The sequence below is a fragment of the Solea senegalensis genome, linkage group LG4 (assembly GCF_019176455.1).
Source record: "Solea senegalensis isolate Sse05_10M linkage group LG4, IFAPA_SoseM_1, whole genome shotgun sequence".
NCBI classification, from domain to species: Eukaryota; Metazoa; Chordata; class Actinopteri; order Pleuronectiformes; family Soleidae; genus Solea; species Solea senegalensis.
The window spans coordinates 13,518,050-13,528,881 of NC_058024.1; the positions used below are offsets into that span (position 1 = coordinate 13,518,050).

At 40.2% G+C, this 10,832-nt stretch overlaps 1 protein-coding gene across 1 annotated transcript; it reads right to left on the bottom strand.

Annotated features, from left to right (window-relative positions):
* Window positions 1–1,295: 1,295 nt before the first annotated feature.
* On the bottom strand, window positions 1,296–10,300 carry LOC122768847 (cilia- and flagella-associated protein 57-like). The gene is made up of 21 exons (XM_044025132.1): window positions 10,012–10,300; window positions 8,993–9,306; window positions 8,457–8,716; window positions 7,699–7,873; window positions 7,422–7,574; window positions 7,110–7,249; window positions 6,197–6,362; window positions 5,993–6,106; window positions 5,690–5,902; window positions 5,185–5,358; window positions 4,944–5,105; window positions 4,599–4,754; window positions 4,305–4,398; window positions 4,031–4,221; window positions 3,772–3,945; window positions 3,539–3,697; window positions 3,053–3,196; window positions 2,843–2,959; window positions 2,195–2,329; window positions 1,955–2,098; window positions 1,296–1,883 (listed from the first exon to the last, which is right to left on the bottom strand). The coding sequence occupies exons 1-21, from the start codon at window positions 10,166–10,168 to the stop codon at window positions 1,710–1,712; spliced, it is 3,516 nt and encodes a 1,171-aa protein (XP_043881067.1). The 5' UTR covers window positions 10,169–10,300; the 3' UTR covers window positions 1,296–1,709.
* Window positions 10,301–10,832: the final 532 nt, after the last annotated feature.

Consider the following 10,832-nt stretch of genomic DNA (forward strand, 5'->3'; position numbering starts at 1 on the left):
TGGTGTGCTAGAATGGATAGGTAGACGAGAGAGCTAGAGAGAGTTCTGCTCAAGCTGCATTGTACAACCCTGGCAAAAATTATGACATCATCAGTCTTGGAGGATGTTCATTCAGTTGTTTAATTTTGTAGAAAAAAAAGCAGATGACTAAAACTAAAGTCATTTCAAATGGCAACTTTATGGCTTTTAAGAAACACTGAAAGAAATCAAAAAAAAAATTGTGGTAGTCAGTAACAGTTATATTAATTTTTATAAACCAAGCAGAGGGAAAAAATTATGGAATCACTCAATTCTGAGGAAAAGATTATGGAATCATCCTGTAAATGTTCTTTCCCAAAACTAACACCTGCATCAGATTAGATCTGCTCGTTAGTCTGCAGTTAAAAAGGATTGATCACACTTTGGAGAGCTGTTGCACCAAGTGGATTGAAATGAATCATGGCTCCAACACGAGAAATGTCAACTGAAATAAAGGAGAGGATTATCAAACTCCTTAAAGAGGGTAAATCACCACGCAATTTTGCAAAAGATGTTGGTTGTTCACAGTCAGCTGTGACTAAAATCTGGACCAAATACAAACAACATGGGAAGGTTGTTAAAGGGAAGCATACTGGTAGACCAAGGAAGACATCAAAGCGTCAAGACAGAAATATGTCTTGAATACAGAAAATGTAGTTAACGTCTGTGACCGAGCTGTAAGAAATCGCCTAAAGGAAATGGGATTTACATGCAGAAAAGCTAATCATTAACACCTAAACAGAATAAAACAAGGTTACAATGGGTTACAATTGATGAAGAGTACTGGTTGTCACTCATTAAGTCCATGCCTCAGAGACTGCAAGCTGTTATAAAAGCCAGAGGTGGTGCAACAAAGTACTAGCGGTGTGTTGAAGTGTTCTTTTGTTTTTCATGATTCCATCATTTTTTTCCTCAGAATTGAGTGATTCCATCATTTTTTCCCTCTGCTTGGTCTAAAAATGTAACTGTTACTACCACAATTTTTTTTTCTTGATTTCTTTTAGTGTTTCTTAAAGCCAGAAAGTTGCCATTTGAAATGACTTTAGTTTTGTGTCATGTCTGTGATCTGCTTTTTTTTTCTGAATGAACATCCTCCAAGACTGGTGATTCCATATTTTTTGCCTGAAAAAGAAAACCTGAACCTTTGAGTTAAAACCCAACACAGTTCTGTCCTCCGTCCTTAGCCAGACCAACCGTACCTGAGTTTGAAGCTACTGACCAAAATGTATTTTTTTCCAATTTGTGATATCACATTAAAAACATGCCACATCAACAAACCGACTGAACCTGTTTTTAATGAACTCGGGATTTGAATACAGCCTGACCCAAATTGAGTTCCACCAGACAGGATCAGTTATCCACCATCCCACAATATACTATAATGTGAATGGCAGTAATTTGAATAATGGCATATTTGAAACATCACAATTTATGTCCTGCAGCAATGAAAGATGATCAGGATAAAAAGTTAAAATGAATGAGCCACAACACATCCTAACCCATACTTCAGATGACCCCTTTATTTCATCTACATTTACACTGAATTGTAGAAATATAATACTTAATATTCAAGGTTATCTTCATTGTAAATATGAGATTAAATTGTGTTGCCATTTTACTGTTATCATTTTTTTTAATCATCCCTGAAGTACTTTGTCCCAGTGCTGCTCCTATAGTTTGACAACAGTTTTTTAACTGACGTTTTCACGCTCAGGTTCCTTTTTTGGTCCTTCCTCTGAGTTTGGACGTGACTTGTTGGATCTCTTGTATGTGAGCAGCTGAGCTTTGTAGTCTTTAACCTGACTCCTCACTAAACGCAGCTCCTTGCGCAGTTCGTTGATTTCAGTGATTAGAGTCACGTTCTCCTGTAGGGGGCGACAGTCACTGTTAGAATACCGTCTGTGTTAACGGCGTGTGCAGCGAAGAGTTCATTCACCTTCATGATCCTGGCATACACTCGCTCATGCTCCTCGGTGGATTTGGTCAGCCTCGTTTTCAGACTGTTCACCGTCCTCTCCAGGTGATCACGATGGCCGCAGAAAGCCCTCTGAACATCTTCGTCGACACTGCTTTTGTCCACCTTGGAAACAGCAGGCACAAGGTTTGCATATGGACTGCATTTCTTAGTGTATGTGAGAGTACACACAAGTACTAAAAGACTAAATGAACCACTCACTCCATCAGCCTGTGGCACGTAGCGGGCATAGATCATCTGCACACTGTCCTTAAGTTTCCTTGGCTCTTGAATGAAGCCAACACAGTTATGAAGGTCTGACTTGAACCGCTTCAGATGTGTCTCCAAATCTTTCACCTGGCCACAGACAACACCCATTTATGTTTAATGCTACACAATAAAATAACGTTGCATACATATTTGTATTATATGTGTACATACAAACATGAGTTATACTTTTTAGACTGTTACAGCATAGAGCATTTCCAAAGGACAGCTGTGCTTTTCTAAGATACACTTGCAAAGTAGTACAGACATTTACCTCAGTCTAAGTCTTCCTAGCTTCTGATTGGTTATTTCAGACACATGTGATATGTGGTGACCAGTGACCAATGTTGTTGTGTGTAACATGCAGCCACTCACACAACACATTGAACTCTGGTAAAATATAAATGGATAATGATAAGAAGGGTGGATTTCTACTGCTTCTTGATATGAGTAGTTGTAGTAAAGTTAAACACATTTATACAGTATATATTATATACATATTACATGTTACACATTTGCTCCATGGGTGGAGCCCGAAAAGTACACATGTGAACTGAAAAGTTGGCATGTTGCGGTGTGTTAGTGTTTAGTATGTGCACTGACTTTCTGCATCTCCTTGTGCATCTCCTTATCTCTGGTGGTCAGTTTGAGTCTCAGGTCAGACACAGTGAGCTTCAGCTGAGTGTTGCTCTTCTGGCTTTGCACCAGCTCCTCCTGCAGCTGTCGGAGAGCACAAACAGCATGGGACATTTACTATTGGGAACATTTACTTGCTAGGGTTTTTTCTTTTATGAAAGCCGAGTATATCGAAACCTGATGGATCCTCTCCTTCTTCTCAATGATCTCGTCTTGTTGTGGCTCAGTCTGCTTCTTAAGCTCACTGCACTGGAAATCCAGAACAAACTTCAGCTTCTCCAGCTCCTGGTTCTTCTTCTTCAAGCCAGCGATGGTCTTATCCTGCATCAGCACAGAAGTATGGAGGGATTTCAGAGGAGGAAGCTACTGTGAGTTATAAGATAAGACACTTTTTAGGAGAGCATGTTCACGACCTAAACCATGTCGCATTCCCACAATTGAATTGACATTACTTCTTCAAAGCCAGGGTCCACAATTTAAATTGTTGAATTTAGCCGTTTCATCCTGATAGCCATCAGTAAAAAAGGTTTTTTAAAAGTTGTCTGTAATAAACACAACTAATCATTTCATTGAGATCTAATCTGTCACTATTTTATAACTTTGCTTGTCTTATTCAAAGTAGTGCAGTGTGCACTACTTTGAATAAGCCCTGATTACAGACACCTTGTCCTGGTTGGTCTTTTCATGTCCAGCGATCTGTCTCTTCAGGTCCTCGATGTCACTCTCCAGGGAGCGGATCAGTCTCAGCAGCCGCTGCCGCTCCTGCTTCAATTTGTCTATGTCTGTGCCCTTGTCTTCAATCTGCCTCTGCAGACTGTGGACCTGAATGAGAAGCACACAAGGCGAAAGATGAGAATAAATTGTTCTGACTCAAAATAAAAGTCAAAGTCTTTTACCTTTTGGACCATGATACTGCTTTCTCCCTTCAGGTTTGTGTTGGTCTCTTTTTCCGTGCGTAGCTGCTTCTCATATTTGATTTGGATGTTGTGGATCATCTTGTCCTCATCCTCCTCTACCTGCTTTATCATTTCTTTAAACTCCCGGATCTGCTGCTGTGCATCCTCCTGACACTGCATAAAAAAAACATAAAAGCATGACAAAGCTCAGGGGTCACGCCTCACTAAAGCTCTGCCATCCTCCTGCTTGCTGACTGACCTGAGCCAGGAGCTGAGTCTTCTCCTGCAGCTTGGCTTCATAACTCTGTGTCAGTTCCTCCAGGGCTTGGACTCTGTGATCCTCTGCAGACTTGAGCTGCTTCTCAAAGTCATCCTGCATCCTCTCACACTTTGCTTGAAGATCCTGGAACCTCGTATGCTCCACAATCAGCTTCTGGCTGTAGGAGGTCTCTTCATATCACAGATAAACACAATGATCATCGTAGGAAGACAAATGAATACTTTGTTGATAGTGATGACACCAATTCACTCACCTAAATCTTCAAGTTCTTTGGAATGTGTCAGAGTGAGCTCTTCAGAGCTCTGCTGGTGCTCACAGTCCTGCTTTTCCATCTCTGTCCTCATGGCCTATAGAGACAGTATTGAGAACAAACAATAATACTTCAAAAAAAGGAAATCCATTTATGCATTCCCCTTGCATGTGATAATACCTGAAAGGAAAGTAATTTATGAACTATTTTAGATTACAAAATAAAAATAGTTTTTCTTTGACCTGAAACTGTGATCTTAAAAATTAAATTGTACACAGTCGGGGGTTACTAGCAGACCTGCTGTGTATTTTGCAGAGATTGGATTTGCTGCGTAAACTTGTCAGAAATCTCCTTCAACCTCTCGTTGTAACTCATGTCCTTCAGGCGGAGCTGGTACTCGTTCTCCATCTGCATCTCCTCCAGATGCATCTTTAGCTCCAGCATGTTCTGCGTCTGCAACACAAATGCGCGCACGCACACAAAATGTGAGAAAATATTCACAGTTTGGCTCAAAACTGATCTTAACATATTTAAAAAAGAAGACAGATTCATATCTATGTATGCATAAACAATTGTACCATGAGCACATGGTCTACAGCTGGAGAATGAAAGTAAAATGGCCTAATGCCAACATCCACTGACCTTTTCCTCCAGGTCTGACTTGGTGACAAGAATCTCTTCGGTGATGATGATTTGCCTATTGCTCTTCAATCCTCGGCCTTCCTTATCAATGATCTTCCATATCAAGAGACAGCCATCGTCAGACGCTGTCAGCAGGAACTGATCATCGGACGTGATCTCCATCTAAGGAACGTGCAGTATAGGGTTAGTGGATTTCATCTCAGTTTAATGGCGGTACACATGACAGTCATACTTGACCCACCTTGGAGACTGGGCCACAGTGAGCCTGGTACATGATCCAGTCCTTCTGAATGGGTAATGGGTATTTAATGGCCCTGATGGTTCCACTGGAGGTCCCAGTGAAGATGACCCTTCCAGAGTGTGACACGGCGACGGCAGTTTGAGCTATCTCATCACCAGGAACCTCCCTTAGGACCTGTACAAACAACAAATCCTCAACAAGAACATTCCTGTCAAATTACTCTCACAGTGTTACATGACTTCATGTGTTTAATATATTATAATACTGGTGCAGAGGATGCGCATATATATGATATTTGTAACATTATTAGCAAAAGACAACAACTGTCAATATTATTGGTTTAGTTGATGTTATTGTCAAATGTAATGGTCCAAGTTTCCAAACCTGATTCTTTAAAACAATAATTGTGAACAAATCATAAAGCATATTCCACTACATTCACATTTTATAGCTTAAGAGCATAATAGTCAGTATATTTAAATGTAAAAAGTTATCTCCTACTGACTTGACAGTCTTGGATCTCCTTCAGTGTGAGGTCAGTTCCCACAGCCAGGATGGTCGCACAGTCTGAAGAGAAGGCCACGCCTGTGTAACCACAGGACTTGAGGACGCTCTCTGACTCACGCTTGCCAGTCTGTGTGTTCCACTCATACACCGCACCATCCATCCCACATGACACAAGCCGCCAGTCATCCAGGCTCCATTTAACACCACGGATCTGCCCAAAACAAAGATGTCTGGTTAATGTCAAATGTGACGGTAGGTCTGCTGTAGAATGTGCAGTGCATTGTCGTCACGGCGGTCTCACCTTTCCATTGTGGCCCTTCAGAGTGAGGATATTTTCAAAAGAGGTGACTGAGTAGATGTGAATTATATTTCCATTGACAGCTGCAAACATGTGGCCACCATTGCTGAAAGCGCACTGAAGAGGAAGGAGGTGAAAGAGTCCATGAGGTCATCCATGCTCGGCAGACGGTGTGAACAAACACAAAACACAAATATACACCCCCACCTCTCTGCAGCCGCGAACATTAAACTCCTTGAACGTGCGAATGTCATCGATAACCAGGTTCATAAGTCTGAGTTTGTCTGAAAAGCCGACCAGGATGAAAAGGCCAGAGGGATGCAGAGCTACGCTGTGTGCCTCTTCCTGGAATCCCTTGTATAGCTCCAACACTCTGTGAGACAATTGACACAGAGCAGCAATGAAGCATGTCTTCAATGTTTAACACTTGAACCTCAGATTCATCATGCCTTTAACTTGAAAAGACAGCAGCCCATTATGTGTGCCCGATGTTCGCTATCCTTTAACACATCAATCTGCACCTTAAAAGGTCAAAAGAATAATCAAATTTACTTTCCTTATGATAAGGGTCTGAAAGGGAATATCTTTGTTACGAATTAAAAACAGTAACAGTAGTTCATTTATACTTCAAGTGTCAGCAAAACGATTTTATTAAGAGCTTAAATGAACAAAATAAATTATAATTTTAAATTGTACAGCCATCCTTCAATTTACTGCTGCCTAAGCACTAAAAACGTGTGATATAAATGTAAATACATGTTATTAGTAAATAACTGTAGACCTAATTTATCTCATTAAACCATTCACTCTCACACCTACTGTCAATTTTGAGTGTCCAATTTACCTCTGCAGGTTTTTGGACTGTGGGAGGAAACCAGAGAAAACCCATGCACATGCAAGTATTGCATTTTCTTGAAAAATCTTCTAATTTTTTAGTTTCTTCCAATTTAGTAAACACTGCAGAAATTATGAAAAATAACTTGTCTACAGATACTTTTCCTAAATATGTTTTAATGTTGGCATCCCTGAACTGTAAGAACTGTAAGAGAAGGATGAAAAGGGCAGTGAGATATAAAATAGAATGACCCACAGGATTTGGGAGTAATCTTGTCAACTTTACTTTGTCTCGTAGTTCCAGATGCGAACAGAGCGATCCAGAGAGCTGGTGGCTGCAAGGGGCTTCCAAAGGCAGACGGATAAACCAGTGATGGACTTGCAGTGGAAGGACTGGGACAGAAACTCAAAGTGTGGTTGTTCTTCCTAAAAAAAACAAGACATTTAAAAGAGTTAAGGTCACTACAATGATCTGGAAACTATCACCAAAGAAAGTCAGCTGAAAGCCAGTGTAGGGGCAGTACTGTATGTGCAACAGAGGAAATGTAAGGGGATGAAGGTCCAACAATGAATACCTTTTTTTGCTGAACAGTACTACCTTGCTGATGTCCACAGAGGACAGGCTGATGCTGTACAACTGTCCTTGGTCTGTGCTGATGGCTAGAGTCTCCTCTGCTGGACTGATGCACATGGTGTCAACCTCCTGTCTCTCAGCTGTGGTCACCTCATCGCTGTGTGGGTCTGGAGGGATCTGTTGGAGAAGCGTGTGTATTTTAGGATGTGTCCTCTCTGATACGTCTACATCTGTGGGTGTAATTTGGAAGTGACTGATTCTGCTACAGTGTCACAGTTGCCTTTTTAGCAAAAACCTTTACCTTAATCTCCCTGCTCCTCCTGTAACTGTCCTCCTCTGTCTTTTCAAAAAGACACACAGTGCCCAGACCCACTGAGCACACAAAGCCCTTGGAATAGGACAGAATGGCAGTTATGCGAGAGGCGGTAGATGCTTTATCCGTGTCAGGGTCTTTGATCATCCTTGTCCCAATTTGCCTGCAAAAACAAAACAAAAACACTGCTTTACGTTTTCTCTCTCTCCCCATTTATCCTAGTGCATAACAACCTGTTTACTCACTAGGGTAAAAACTAGGGGGATTATCATGTGAAAAATAGAATTTCTTCAGTTTTGGTAAATGGCTACTTTATTTCAGATCCTAATGTTCCTAATGTTCAAAATGAATTAACAATGTATCACCCTTCACCCCTTACAGCTGGGTTCTTAAAACACTTGCAGGGCCCACCAGTCAATTTGATCCGGCCCCCCACTTAATATAAAGTCATGTTTATTATTATTATGTTGGTCAGTTTCTTTATTTACAGAATCATGTTGCATCATAAATACATTTTATATTGTTAACTATTTATAGTTCCATATCAAAGCAAACACTTCTATTTTGAAATTCTATTAAATATCATCACAAATGTCATCATCGCTATGATATATATATATATATATATATAAATATATATATATATATATATATATACATACATATGTATATATATATATACATATATATACATACATACATAAAATGGCTACCCTAAAATAGGCCTATGTGGAGTGCATTGTGACCTGTCTGGCTGCTCGTGCAAAGCCTTATAAGATGTGTTGATCTCTCTCCGCAGGTCTCCGGACTCAAACACCAGCAGCCTGCCAGTGTCCGTCCCCGCCACCACCCGCTCTGCCGTCATCCAAGTATGACACAGGAAACTGATGGACTCCACCTTTGGGAAGCTGCTCTGTTTCAGGGCTCCCTCTGTGTAGCGGAACAGCTTGAACACACCAGTTCCGCTCACACACAGCTGCATGTTGTTGTGTGGGTTGAAGCTGACCTGATGAAAACATACATGCTGTTTAATTACAGCAGGACTGTGACAGTAGGAAGTTGTTATTTTGTCGGCTACAACAAAGTGCTGGTGACACAAAGGAACAGCAGACTGGACGAGGTGAAGTGTCAAAGGGAAAATGGCAACAATGAACAAGAAGTCGATCCACATACGTATGTTGCTGCTGAGGAGACGGCTAATAACTGAAAATGATTTTACACACACGTTTTGTAATATGTACATGATGACACTCTATATGCTCCACTGCATGAAAGGTCTCACCTGGGTGACAGGGTTGTTTGAGTTACTGGTTTTCACTGTCGCCAGGACTTTCTGCTTTTCCCAAAGCCACAAGATCAATGTCCACTCTGGGTCTCCTGATTGGCCAATTAGATACTTGGAATCCGGGGAGAAAGCCATGCATACAAACTCTCCGACAGGGATATCACCTGCAGTCACGACTTTCCTCTTCCTGCCCTGCTCGTGCTGCAGGTCAAACACAGTTATGGTGGCCTTCTCGCCACGCTCCGACACTGCCAAATAACGCCGGTTAGCACTGATGGCCAAAGCTCGCATGTCCTTGCTTTTCTCTGAGCCTGCAGAGGCAAACAGAAACACCAACAGGAGTGAAATAGCCATGATTTCGAGGGAGAAGGTATCTAGCGAAAAGGTTTAAACCAGATTAGTGCTGCAACTAATGATTATTTACCTAATAGATGAATCTGTCAGTACTTTTTTTTGTTAATCAAGTAATCAAATAGTCTATAAACTGTTGAAAAATGTTGATCAGTGTTTCTTAAACATGTAAATGTTGTTCTCGAATGTCTTGTTTTTGTCCACAAACCAAAATCATTCAGATTTACTGATTTGGTTGTTACAGTATATGGAAAACCAAAAATATCCTCTGAAAATTAGAAAACTTTTTAATTCTTTAAAAAAATACTTCGACCAATTAAACGATTATAATCATATAATTAATAATTGATTAACCAAGTAATGTTTCAGTCCTAAATCATAAATATACAGCTGGGAAAATGTTATATCTGAGAAAGTAAACAACAAGATGCTGAAAAAAGTTAAAATTCTCACAGTAAACAAGTTGCCAAAGACATTAACACACATATATTACATAGAAAAGATTAATTACAGCAATAATGAAACGTTGCTGCATTTTATTTATTTCTTTTTCTTATTGTTTGATTTGTTAAGTACTGTTTCCATTTTTTAAAACATGTTTAAGATTCTCGTTCTCTCATCTCACACACGTGACATGACTGTGACGTTTAGGATCACTTTCTTACCTGGAATGAACCTCTGACATCTTTGTACCGTGTTGTAACACACAACGTTGTTTCCACAGGGAAAAACCACGGTTTGCTCGTCAAAGAAACACAAATTATTAGTCACACCTGTTCGTAGACCGAAGATGAAGTGGGACTGAGCGACTACAGTCGTCATTTTTCACCGTAATTATTATTTAAAGCCGTGAAAAAAACTCGAAGTAACATACAAACTTAAATTTGAACTATATTGAAAGTCAGAGAGGCGCATAAGGGACGTAGCAAACTCACTGCGTCAGGTTGAGCGAGGTTAGCGTCACGTCGCCAGGCAACTCACGAAATCTCGCGAGAATCCTAGAACCCATGAAAAGTTCCCAAAGAATCCTCCAAAAATTGTTGTTTACCGCTTCCTGCATTTACACCACAAACGTTCAGATGCGTACGAGGGAAACTATTTTGCCAGTCAATTCATCATATCTGTATTACTTACTTAAAGACGCGCTTAATCTCGCGGGATTTCAAAGGTTGCCTAGGAACTCGATTCGATCATCTGCCAATGTGATAACCAATCGAGGTTCATGTTTAAGATTCTCGGTATATTTTACTTATTATTTTATGCTTCAACACACACATCTCATTAGATTGATAGCAGTAAATAACTAGTTATTCTGCACATTAAGATTTCACAACAACATTGTTTTTTTAAATAAAATAAAATAAAAGAAACACATACCTGACAGACTCCTTGATGAATACTTTTTTGGACCAGTTCACTTATGATAATGTGCATTGTGCTGAAAAAAACACTGTCTTTGCAAAAAGTATGAGATTTGAATCCTTCA